At 37.7% G+C, this 13,467-nt stretch overlaps 1 protein-coding gene across 1 annotated transcript in view; it reads left to right on the forward strand.

Moving 5' to 3' along the window:
• Positions 1-9,043: 9,043 nt before the first annotated feature.
• Positions 9,044-13,467, forward strand: part of LOC149236974 (uncharacterized) — a 166,050-nt gene continuing 161,626 nt past the window's right edge. Inside the window, exon 1 of the mRNA XM_089372555.1 lies at positions 9,044-9,374. Within this exon, the coding sequence (XP_089228681.1) occupies positions 9,210-9,374 (165 nt within the window). The 5' untranslated portion in view covers positions 9,044-9,209. The remainder of the gene's footprint in view (positions 9,375-13,467) is intronic.

The following is a 13,467-nucleotide window of genomic DNA, read 5'->3' on the forward strand; positions in this document are numbered from 1 at the left end:
CGGGGTATTTTCTTTGTATTTCCCTTATTCCTGATATATGTGTTGCCAAGTCTTTTTGTGCAAAAATAGTGTTAAATGATTCCAATAGTCGGAAATCGGAGTCGGAGGGGGTGATAAGGGCAAGTATGTGGTGAACCATGGTAAATGCGATGGTCGATTGCGATAAAGTTGCTACATTGGGAAATGTGCAGAGGTTGTACTAAAGGTGGAAGGGTATGTTTAAGCGCATATTTCCTTTGTAAACAGATTATAAAGAATTGAGCACCGATAAGGGGGTTTTGTGTGTAAATCCACTTATAAATGGAATTTACCTATGTATGCAGGCTTAAGGGTTAAGCAAGGGTTTTATAAAGGGTTATGAGGGTTTGAAAATCCCGATAGGAAGGAATTAAAGGATAAGACTTTAATAAAGTCTTATGTGAAGTTTAAGGGTGATAGAGTCCCGATAGAGTAAAAGAGTCCCAATAGGAAGTTTGGCGGGGTGATTGGTTCGATATAAAAGGAACTGTTAATAAAGGGACCTTAACCAAGTATAGTGAAGATTTGACTCCTTTGAGAGTCAAATACATGGGACAATAATGTTTATGCATATTTATGCATACTATGGGTATGTGCAGGGGTAACCCTGCATCATTTTGGTATCAGAGCAGAATTATAAATGAATCATTTGGTATAAGGCAGAACAAAGCAATTGTGTTTGAAAGTTTCTTTGAAGGAATTTAGAACAGAGATATCTGGAAAGATGTGTATGCAGGCAAGGGAGATCAGATTATAATCTGACAGTGAAGCAACCAGAGTACAGCTGGGAGAATGGAGAAGCACAGTTAAGTTCTTAGAGGCAGGAAAGGAAGAATTAAGCAGAGGTTGCAGGAACAGGAAGAATCCACATCGATGTTTTGAAGAATGGAGATTCACTCAAATGTGAAGCGTGAATGGAGACTGCTTGTGAAATCATGTAGGTATTGTTTTATTTAATTCTGATTTGAGTTTGCTGACAAAGAAATAGATTGAAGATTGATGGTTGCAGCTAATGAAGTATCTCAGCAGAAGGAGATCAAGCCTTAAGAGGCAGTAATGAAGGAAACTATTAAAGATTTCTGAGTGGAAAGGAAACTTAGCAAAGAAGGAATTGTTGCTGATAGTTAAGCTTCACCAAGATAAAGCTGAAGGATTGGAAGAGAGAATCAGATTCTAAATCTGATTGACAGAAGTTGAATATCGAAGATTTGTGCAGTGGAAGCATAAATATCTGCTGGAACAGATTTGCAGAAATGGTGAGATCCTAAAGGTAGGTGAAGGTATGCAAATTTGTCTAATGATTAGCAGATATTGAATGAGTGAAATTTTAGAGCAGAATTATAGTAGTTAAACTGTAAGAGGGATGATTGTAAGTTTTTGAAGCAGCAGAGTTTGAAGATACAGCTGAAAGCTAGTGAAAAGGACAGTCCATTCAAAAGTGTAGGTGGATGGGAGGATAAGATCAGACAAAGATCTTGAAGGTAAGATGATATGGTTTTATTTTAATTGGATTTGAAGATTGAAAAGTTGTAGTCTTTGCATTGAAGCAAAAGTATTGTTGCAACTCCCAAAGGCAATTCCACAAAGGATGTGGGTAGAATTGCTAAGAGATAAAGGAAGTTGGTAAGAGTTTCTAAGTGGAAGCAGAAATGTGACAGAACCTTGAGGAATTCCAATAGGTATTGGATAAAGAGGATAGTTGTGTTCTTTGAGAGTGCAGATGAGTTGAGGCCTAGAAGGAGCAAAGGTGTTGCTCAAAAGGAGGTTCCAACGATAGAGAACCAACTACTTGCCAAAAGACTGAGTAAGGAGAGCTTGGTAAGGTAAGTGGCAGCAGGGAGGACTTGCTGTTGAAGAGATTTTAGTGCAATTCATAGTGAAGTGAGTGAGGAACTCATAGAAATGGAGAGGATGATGACTAGTGACAGTCATAGCAGAGGTTCTAGAAGAGATCACAGCAGGGGACAAAAGGATAAGGATGCCAAGGCAAATGGCACACAGAGACAGTTAAGCAAAGAGGAATATGAGAGGGAGAAGGCTAAGATAGCAATCCAACTTGAAGTGTTAATGGAGATGTTGCAAAGAAATGAGATGGACCAAAAACATGGTTATGTCATGAGAAAGAAAGTGAAGTGGCAGAGGCTACAAGAGAAGAGGAATCAACAAGTGAATATGCAGTTAATAAAGGAGCCAAGGGAACTTGAACATATTTTAGATGTCAAATTAGAGACAGAGAAACTCGAAAGAGTTAAGCTACAACAAAAGGGAGATGCTGAAGAAGATGTTGAAGTTTCGATATGTGAACCTGAAAGTGGACCATTACTTTTTGAAAGTGATGAAGAGCTAGAGGAGTTGGATCATATGAATGATTCAAAGTAGTCAGAAGACTTGATAACTAAAGCATCAAGTGAAACCAGAAGGCCTTGTATTTTTAAAATCAATGATTTGTGTGTGATTGCAGGTTTGGAAGAAGATAGGCAGTCTTTTAAAGCTGTCAAAGATGTGAAAAAATACCTTCCAGAAGATGCAAGTTTTGAAGCAGAATATGACAAGGAGACTGGAAAAGAATCAGTTCACTACAGTGGAAAAGTGCTGGAAGACATCATTGAAACAGATGATGAGAAGGAGAGACTTGCTGACAATCTCAAGAGTTCTTTGAATTTGAATCAGCATACTGATGCTCTGACAGAAGAAGAAAGATCAGAGCAACATACTGAAGTATTTCCAAAGGAAGAAGAGGTACAAAGGCCTTATATTTTTTATTATAATGATTGTCTTATAATTGAAGATGTTGTTTTTGAAGCTGGAACATATTTGGCACAGGTGGACAGCCAAATGAAAGAAGAAGAGGAAGAACATCTATTGAAGGATGTCAAGAAAGATTTAGCAGAGGAAGAAGGACCATGTGATGATGGATCAATAACAGATAAAGAAATGGGAGATTATGTAAAATTTCCAAAGTTCAATCCAAGTAAAATCATTGAGATATATAGGGAATTAGACTTTCAAAGGAGAAATTTGGAAGAGCAGAGGATGAATGTTCAGGATAGATCGCTGAAGAAGGATGACAAAACAATTGTCATAAATAATAATCGAGAAGAAGTTGACAGGTACAAAAAACAAAAGCAGGAGATTGTTCTGAAAGACAATATAGCAACAACAGGAAAGGTGCATAACAACAGTAAAGAAGAAAGTAAGGATGAAAAGGAAGCAATCAGAATAAGTGAAGAACAAGCAAGAATGAGAGTTCGACGATCAAGGGATGAAAACAATCAGCAGCCAGTGGATATACTGGATAGGGAAATTGAACTGATAAGAAGGTTAATGATGAAGGTGTATCAGAAGAAGATAACAACAAGGAAGAAGAGGAGTGACAACAAGAGGAAGACAGTAGTAGATTATGAAAGCAGAGCAAGTGGAGCATTACAACATAAAGTATGGAGACCTGGAGAACCGCAGTAGACAACAACAGCAATAGAACTGTTGACAAGCAAGGACAGGTTACAAAATAAAGTTTGGGATCCAAGAGAAAACAATTATCCAGACTTATGACCAGGTGGTCATAAATTTTCTTACATGGGGAGTCTGATGTAGGAGCATCCATCTCAACATTATCAATGTATTCTAGTAGACATAGGGGGTCTTGTGTTTCAAGGAAGTTGGTTTCCTAAGCATTGCGTTAATGTAATTATTTAATGTTTTGAGTGATTTTAATGAGAATAGGAATTAATTGAATATTGTGAGGCTTTATTGTAAATGTTCTTGAATATAGGAGAACATGAGAGATTTAAGATATTTGAGTGATGAGAGGATTGAGAATTGATTATAAATCTTAGATTAGGAATTAGTTCATGATTTTGTGGATTTAAGAGAATCCTTAGGGATGAGAAAGAGATTTTAGAAATTTGGTTGAGGAGTTGATGGATCTAAACCAGAAATTGGTTTTAGAATCCCTTTGTATAAATGTAAGCCAAAAAGGCAAAAACAGGGGTTAGATATTTTAGAGAGGCCAGATAGGTATTTGGTGTGACTGTAAGCCTACAGGCAGACTATGAATCAGAGGCCACTGACATTGAAGATTAGGCCAAAGAGAGACTCTGATGTAAATATTGGTTTCTTAATTACAAATAGTTCAATTATGAGTTGCGTGAGTGTGTGGAGTAACTCAAATATAATCTGTGTGCAAAAACTTGTTATTTATGTGTATAGAGGACGCAGGCAGAGACCAGGCGAATACACAGAGGGAAAAAACAATACAGAGGATCGTATGGATCTTTGAATCATTCGAAGGGCAAGTTAGAGGCCCAAAAGGACAATGGTATAGAAATCAGGAAGTTAAGTTAAACCAAGACTTAATTGCGCAGTAGAAGGGCGAATAGCGAAAACCTTAGAAAACCCGGAAACCATAAAAACTGGAGAAAATGGTGTAAAATCCAAGTTGAGCAGAGGAACTATGAATGGACATATCGATGAATCACAACCGTTAGATCTTTGAAATCTACGGTCAGGATTAAACCATGTAGTGTAACCATTGCAGCCATCAATGGTATAACATCAACGGTCATTGGGCGGAAGTTGATCAAATGTCAACCAAACGATGCGGACCCGAACTTTTATATGTTGGGAGTTTTGAGTTCCATCGGGTCTGAAAGGAGTATTAAGCATCGCGCTTGTTGTGAACCCGAAATGAGTGTGGGCCGTTGGATCTGCTAACATAGATCAACAGTAGAGGGATGCAAGGTGATTTTGCATCGGGAAGAGATATCGACCGTTGGATCGAGAACTTGATCAACGGTTGCGATCTAATCGCAGTCGCTCTAGACAGAGGTCGAAGGACTATGAAACGCGATGCACCGATAACGATAAAGGTTGGTCAGCGATCGGAGGAAAGCGGAGATTGAAAGTTATAGCGGCAAGGTCGAAGGACCCGGACCTGACGATGTTTATAGGAGTGGGGTTATAAATTTTGAAATCCAGCTTTGGGTTTCGGGGGGGTCTTTTCTTTGTATTTCCCTTATTCCCGATATATGTGTTGCTAACTCTTTTTTTGCAAAAACAGTGTTAAATGATTCTGATAGTCGGAAATTGGAGTAGGAGGGGGTGATAAAGGCAAGTATGTGGTGAACCATGGTAACTGCGATGGCCGATTGCGATAAAGGTGCTACATTGGGAAACGTGCAGAGGTTGTACCAAAGGCGGAAGGGTATGTTTAAGCGCATATTTCCTTTGTAAACGGATTATAAAGAATTGAGTGCCGATAAGGGGGTTTTGTGTATAAATCCACTTATAAATGGAATTTACCTATGTATGCAAGCTTAAAGGTTAAGCAAGGGTTTTATAAAGGGTTATGAGGGTTTGAAAATCCCGATAGGAAGGAATTAAAGGATAAGACTTTAATAAAGTCTTATGTGAAGTTTAAGGGGTGATAGAGTCTCGATAGAGTAAAAGAGTCCCGATGGGAAGTTTGGCAGGGCGATTGGTTCGATATAAAAGGAACTATTAATAAAGGGACCTTAACCAAGTATAGTGAAGATTTGACTCCTTTGGGAGTCAAATACTTGGGACAATAGTGTTTATGCATATTTGTGCATACTGTGGGTATGTGCAGGGGTAATCCTGCATCACAAACTACGAGACTTGAACCTGGGTGGGCAAGATCACAATGATTTTGCCCAACAACCTAAGTTAAACTCAACTGACAAAACATTTATTATATTGCATAATTAAACTAAACTTATTCTAATTATTAAAATCATAACTAATTAAAAGTAAAATGTAAATGTTATAACCATGAAATATATGTATAAATTAATTCGTCACTTATCATTATTGCTCAATAAAATATAAATGCTATAACCATGAAATATAGAAGAAGAAGAAGAAGAAGAAGTTATTTTAACATACACGAGGCTAAAGATAGACTATGGGACAAATTGCTTCTCTATCTGGCTATTATATTCGACCCTTTTCTTGTGAAGTTTCACGATAAACTCTCTGAGCTTCTCGACAAACCCCTCGCTTAATAGATTATCCCAAGAACTAGCTACCAAAATATCTGCATAACTTTCCCTGCTGTCTTTGAAGGCCTTGCATTCTAAAATGCAATGCTTTTCTGTTTCCACTTTTCTGGAAGAGCAAAAAATACATACTCTTTCCTCCCACACTTCTTTTGGCCTTTTCCAGCGCCCTGTTTCACAACGGAGTTGATGAGAATTAGTCCTTAATTGAGCAATAAGAATTTTGGCTCTCCAAGAAATATTGGCCCCTATGTACGCTTTTTGTTGATGATTATGAGTGGAATTAAACTCTTCAATATAATATTTTATTTTCTCCCTAACTCCTTCTCCCAAGTACGTTTGTGGAACTTATCCATAACAAAAGCTTTTATCTCTTTATTGTTTGTGGGACACATGCTCAAACAAATATCTCATTTACTAAACCATTTATTATTTTGCCGCATCCAAGTCTTCTTTCTTTTGCACAATATGTCATTAAACACAACCTTAGGCCATCTGCCCTCTTCCATTTGCTCAATTTTTTTAAAATACATTATGACCCGCACCATAGCGATTGCTTCAATAGGAGCAGCCCTTGTTTCACTTAACAAGATAACATAAGGAACTGCACTTTTAATTTTGAATTTCTTTGTAATCAAACGCTTCTGAATTTTCTCACTTTGTTTCCACTACATGTTGGATGTACTGCTAGCCCATAGATCACAACCGTAGAGAATCACGAGAATCACTAAAAGGCCAAAAAAAATAAGAGTGGTTTTTCAGTCCCATAACTTTGCCTCTCTACACTTATTTTGAAAATCATAAAATGCTTTCCAACCTCCCAAAGTTATTTTCTTTCTACATCCATCCCAACTTCGATTTTTGTTGAAGTCAATTCCAAGGTATTTGTAATCCGCAACTTCTTCCAGAATGTTGCCTTCAAAGTAGAACTTATCCTGGTTATGTTTTCTTTTGTTAGAGAAAACCATTACTTTCATTTTGCTAATATTGACTTGCATCCCCACTCTTCTACAAAAATGCTCAAAGGAAAATAAGTGCTCTTGCAAACCAAGAGCAAATTTAGCAATCCGAATAAGGTCATCTGCGTATAAAAGAAGCCTTATAACAAAATTTCCTAAATGGATACCGCCACCCCCTTGCAAATTTAGCCACTCTTAAAGCTTGTCAATTTATAAACCAAAGAGGGTAGGAGACAATGGGCAACCTTGTTTGACCCCGGTATCGCTTCTAAAACTTTCAGAAATGCCTGCTGAAGTTCTAATTTTGACTTTCACCTCTTCATACAGCCTGTGCACAGCTGCTCTAAAATGCCTGAGAACCTCAAGTTTCTCCATTCTGTGCCAAAGCTTATCCCTAGGAACCATGTTAAAGGTTTTTCTAAAATCAACAAAGCAACAAAAGACTTCTTCCTTTTTCTCCCAAACTTTTTCAATGACATGCCTTAAAGTTATACCATGATCAATTGTTTAGGTCTAAAACCTGTTTTCCCTTTAGCATGTTTATCTCTTTCTTCTACCCACTTACTGATTTTGTTTTCCAACATGCTTCCAAATAACTTTGCAAACAAGGGGTTTATCATTATGGTCCTATAGTTGGAGGGATTATTGATGTCACCACCCTTGAAAAGAGGTATTGCCAGACTAGTTGTCCAATCTGTGGGGAACCCCTGTTGTATGATGCTGTTGAAAATTTTTGTAATGTGAGGTGCAAGAATTTTTAAGCCCCACTTTAGATACTCTACTTGGAGTTTAGCTAAGTCTTTTGTTTTTCCAACACCCAACTTCTTGATACCCATCTCTACCTCTTGCACCGTGAAGAGTTTTGTATTAGTGTTGACCAAGGGAGGAGGGTCAACCTTGGGATCCTGCTCATAAAGTTGTCTTGCATAGTCAAACCATTTAGAAGCTGTAATACTGTTTTCAGTTTGCATCTTTCTCGGTTGGAGCTCCTTCCAAAATAATTTGGGGTTATTTTTCCCAAGGAAGATTAGTTCTTCTCTCCTCGAAACCATGAAATCAACCTTTTTCTTTCTTAATATCTGCTTGTAAGCTTTGAGCTTTATGTTATCCTTGTTTGACTCTTTCCACATTCTCTTTGCTTTTTTGCATTCTTCGTCAAACCAAGCATTAACTGGAAAGCAATTTGTTTTAGACTTCTTAATTTTTGCTCTTTTGCACTCTGCAAGTGCGCTTTGAATTAAATGTGTTAATTCGTGACTATGAAGGTCGTGAAATGAGATTTTCTCCTTCTCGAAGAGCCTCTCTAACGCTATTTTGAAGGTATTACATTTTTCTGGAGTCAAAAGAATTATACCCTTTGGGAGATTTTGTTGAACACACTGAGTTTTTGACCCTAACTGCTTCTTTCGGTCCAAGAGAAACTTAACTAAATTGCTTTGTGATCTAATTTTAAGTCCTAAAGCTGATCTCTGATCAAAACTTCCTCCATTTTCTCGCACAAACTATATGAGCAAATTACATAGTCTACTACACTTGCTCCATTAAATCTACTATATATAAATTGAGCCGTCACTAATTATTAGTGCTCTTTCCAGAACTTTACTAGAAAATCCTTTTTCTCACAAATGGATTTAGAATTATCACATGTATTTATGTTTAAAAAATGGTGTCAAAAGAAATCAACTTATTAATGTTTGACACTTATTTTAATGTACTCCTTATATTGTATGACCCAATATCCTCCCTCTAAATAAATGTTTTTATTTTTACTTTAAGTAGGTTTATTTGTCCTTTACTATTCCCTTTTTATTTGTTGCACATTTTCTAAACTAAACCTAAAACTCTCCATTTTCACTTCAAGGTGATGGGATCTTAAAAAATGTAGCCCATTTTAAAAGGGCCAAGTCGTTACGAACTGAATTCCTCCGTAAGAGGAACTCCATTCTATCAATCTTTTTGCAAATATGATTTATTATTTTATTATTATATATATAATGAATCACAAATTAACACAATTATTGTGCAATAAGACATCTTGTTCTAAAGAATTTGCTGCCGAGGATCGCTTCTTATAAAATGTCACCAACTGAAGCACTGTTTGGTTTCTTCGGTTAAGGACTCCCCTTGCCCAACGCCCCGCTTGTTCTGTCAATATTCAAATAACAAATTGGAGTATTGGCTCTGAAAATACTGATTTCCACAGCGCGAGAAAACGATGATTCCAAGTGGAAAGTATGGCCTGCAATTGAGAACGCCTATTCAGCCCAAGAAGCCCACGAGACCGCCTCGTCCACCCCCTCCCGGTTTCCAAGATGACGAGGAAGATGACGTGGAAGGAGAAATCGCTCGTCAGGCCTCGAAGAAGAAGTCCCACAGAGATGTAAGTATATATTTCTCTGCAACTCTCCCCTCATATTTCACCCATTTCCAGCACATTTGAATGATGTCCGTCAAGGTATTTGAAATGAAAAATTAAACCAATTTCATCAATTGAAATTTAAATCAACACAGTCTCATTTAATCCTGGGGCCTGATATGCACCTTCGAGGTTCGTAAGCATGAAGTTGCATACCTCCAGTTCCCACATCTGATGCCTCGGCCATTTGTATGAAGCTAAATTATGCATGCTCGAGATTCGGGAACTCAAGTTGCATATCATACCCGGGTTTAAATTAATGTCCATCTTCGATGCACGCAATGCACCGTCTGGATTTGATGTATCACTTCACCCCTACCCGGGATTTTGAATGACCTTGTTTCTCTCGGCGCTCTGTTGATCTCACCAGTGAACCAGTGCCACTTTGGCATTAATCAGGCAGATCAAGGATGCTTTTGGTTTACCAGGCCTGTGTAGCACTGTTTTATTTTTTTGTTGGAAGTGCTTCAAGAATCATGTCAAGTGTTGCACCGTGAAGAACGGACTCCTTTCAGCATAGAAGTCAGGTTTTAGGGGTCTCTATTCCTCAAAAATTGCCCATGACTTGAACCTGACCTGATCCCTTTCTTGGAGTCAGGTGGCGTGTACCCAGCTATAAAGGAACCCTAGTGGACAGCTTGTCACCTGATTTCTGTGCAAGTTCTGATTGGACAAAAAAACTGCCCATGCCCTTGGCAGAGTGAATTAATTTATTAAGCATGCGTAATTAATTTTTTTTATTGATTCAAAAGTAAGAGCAGAATAGAATTTTAATCACTCCTTTATCCCAAAATTTTATTGTAAGATAATTCTATTTTGAATATAAGATATATATATTTCAAATATTAGATGAAAATTCTCTTATATCACTCTTTTCTATATCAGTCAGATTTGTGGCTATTTAAATTTTTTGAGTTCGCAAATTTAATTACCAGTGCTTGAATTTCGGCAATTTCTGATTTTGTTAAAATGTGGTGACTGAGCTTGTTTCTCTGTCAACCTCACCAGTGAACCAATGCCACGCAGGCATCAAGAGTTGTATCAGGCCTTTTTAAGGGACTTATTCACAGTTTTATGGTGCTTGTAACATTTACAATCCAGTTATAAAATATCTCACTGGAAGAACACTTATTTGCGATTTCTACGCTGAGGAACTCTGAATCGTTTTGTTTGCTGCCTGTGCTTATGGAGTTCTAGAAATAGGGTTCTCCAGGAATCAAGGTACAGAGATGGAATCTTCGATAATGTGAAGGTCTACTTGCTTAGTTCCTTTACCAGAAAAATTCAATATGAGCTGTGGTATGCATCTCCAAAATTCATTTAATCTATATGGCAAGTTTAATATGTTTCAGTTTATTATTTGTTTTTTTACCATGTTGCCATGCTCTTCCTACCCTCTAGTCTGTAGGTGAGAATGAGATTGTTGGTACCTTGCCAGCCGCAATCAACATTAGTTCCCTATAGGCAAGAACAAGATTATTGGTATCTTGCCAGCCCCAATTAACAATTAGCTCACGAAGAGTCCCAATCAACAATTAGCTCATGGAGAGCAAACATGTCACAAGTGCAATTTGAGCCCAGGCGAAGAGGATAATGGCTTCACCACTTGACATATTCCAGGTTATATTTAGTATTTACACAAAAATTATATATTGGTGAGCATTTTTCAAGAAATTTTGGAGGGAAGGTACTGCATTTATGGGATTGGGCAGCGGCCATTCATTTTGAAATAGAAATTAAAAAATCATGATAAGATGGAGAAGTTATTTAATTGCATTATGAAAGAGCATTTGTAAGTGGCCACTGCGGAACATATAAGCATGTGCTGCAGACTTCCTAAGCCATGGTGAGAAGATCGGTGGCCATTACCTAATATTAAATCAATGATCAAGGGATTCTGCTTGGAATTGTGATATCTTCCATTTCTTTGTTAACTTCAAATTTATCATTTTCATTAGAAAGTCTCTTCCAAAAATAATCTTCTTCTGGTAACAATCAATATAGCTTTCTTCTTCCTAGACTTTCCCACTTGCTGCAGTTTTCCTGCTTATAATCCTCAGAAAGGTTTTCTTTCATAAAAGACTAATGTTCAGGATTATCTGGCTTTGCTGGTCTCTTCTAGAGGTCTGCAAAAGCATATCATACATGCTTGAAGTTCTAACCACATACGCTGAAGACTGGTGGTGGCATAATAGCCTACAAAAGAAATTCATAAACGGTAAACAATGTAATACCCCAGTTTTGATCCCGGGTTCACTATTGTATATGTATACGATGAATGGCTATAAGCTGAACAATGTAATTTGTAACTGAACATTGAATATTAATAAAAAGTATATCGACATTGAATATTAATAAAAAGTATATCAACAGGGGATCTATGACTCAGAAGGGGCTATGTTGTACGAAACTTCAAAGAACCCGGCATTTTGGGATGTACTCATACTCGAAACTCCGAAACTTGGCCGAAACTCGACCATCATGTAATCATCTATTAGAGTTAATATAGACTTGTTTTTCCTTTTAAATTGTCATTTATGGGTCTTAAATTGTCATTTAAACGTTTCGACCAGCGTTTCTATTTTTGGAAAGTGACGTTTCTAAACGTACCCGTTTCGGAAACTCTGAAACGTTTTAACTTTTGGCGTTTCGTGCAACTTAGACAAGAGGGGAAAGACCAAGGGGCTTAAATAGGCTAAGGAAAAGACCTTACCATTCAGTAAGAGAGTTAACCCTTTTCCTTACCACTTAATAAGAGAGTTAACCCAAAGTCTTGTAAAACTTAACTATATACCTTGATTATTAAGTAATTAATGCTTAATTAAGCCATTGGGGGTGTTAATGCATAAAAGAATATGTGGCCTCTTCATTTCATGCAACTATAGAAGCCTTACCTTTGCCATGTAAGCAAATTATTTTTTGGTTTTGAAGGTTTGAGAGAGAGAGTTCGAAGATTGATTGCCATCCAATTATCAGAGAGACGAACTTATCAGGAATTGGGAATTTACCTCGTGAACTGTCCTTTGTTTGGAATCAGGGAAATGTTTCTTGAGCGAACTGCTGTGTGCATATCGAATTAAATTGTGAAGCTATAGCCAAAAACTAAGTAAGAATTGTGGCTGTATGGAATGATAATGGCCATCATCAAGGGAATTAGCTACCTCTGATAATTCCTTTGAAACCCAGAAGTGAAATTTTCCGGCCAGCCTGTGTTGGAGCCCTAGCGGGATGTGGAATAGCTTGAGGAACTGCTGAGCAGAGAAGGGAATTTAATTCCTTGGATTGTGCAGTCTCATGGGGAAGAGGGCTGTGGATTCAGAATTGCTGTAGGTGTAATTAATTACTATGAGCCTGGGAATTGGGCTGTGACAAGAGAAATTTAGAGTCATCCATAGGAAGTGTATGTCTTTGTGGAATTATAATCTCAGCACGGGGATGCCCTCTGCAGAGAGAACTGGTACAGCAGGGAATCTATAATAAAAAGTATATCAACGGGGGAGCTATGACTCACAAGAGGGGAAGGACAAGGGGGCTTACATAGGCTAAGGAAAAGACCTTACCACTTAGTAAGAGAGTTAACCCAAAGTCTTGTAAAACTTAACTATATACCTTGATTATTAAGTAATCAATGCGCCTTTGTGGGGATTAATGCATAAAGAATATGTGGCCTCTTCACAACTAGAAGCCTTACCTTTGCCATGTAAGCGAATTATTTTTTGGTTTTGAAGGTTTGTGAGAGATAGAGTTCAAAGATTGATTGCCATTTAATTATCAGAGAGACGAACTTATCAGAAATTGGGAATTCACCCCGTGAACTGTCCTTTGTTTGGAATCAGGGAAATATTTCTTGAGCGAACTGCTGTGTGCATATTGAATTCAAATTGTGAAAGCTATAGCCAAAAACTAAGTGAGAATTATGGCTGTATGGAATGATAATGGCCATCATCAAAGGGAATTAGCTACCGCTGATAATTCCTTTGAAACCCAGCAGTGAAATTTGCCGGCCAGCCTGTGTTGGAGCCCTAGCGGGATGTGGGATAGCTTGAGGGACTGCTGA

Source organism: Pinus tabuliformis, chromosome 8 (genome assembly GCF_031772625.1).
Source record: "Pinus tabuliformis cultivar Carrire ecotype Pingquan chromosome 8, CPIR1, whole genome shotgun sequence".
Classification (NCBI taxonomy): domain Eukaryota; kingdom Viridiplantae; phylum Streptophyta; class Pinopsida; order Pinales; family Pinaceae; genus Pinus; species Pinus tabuliformis.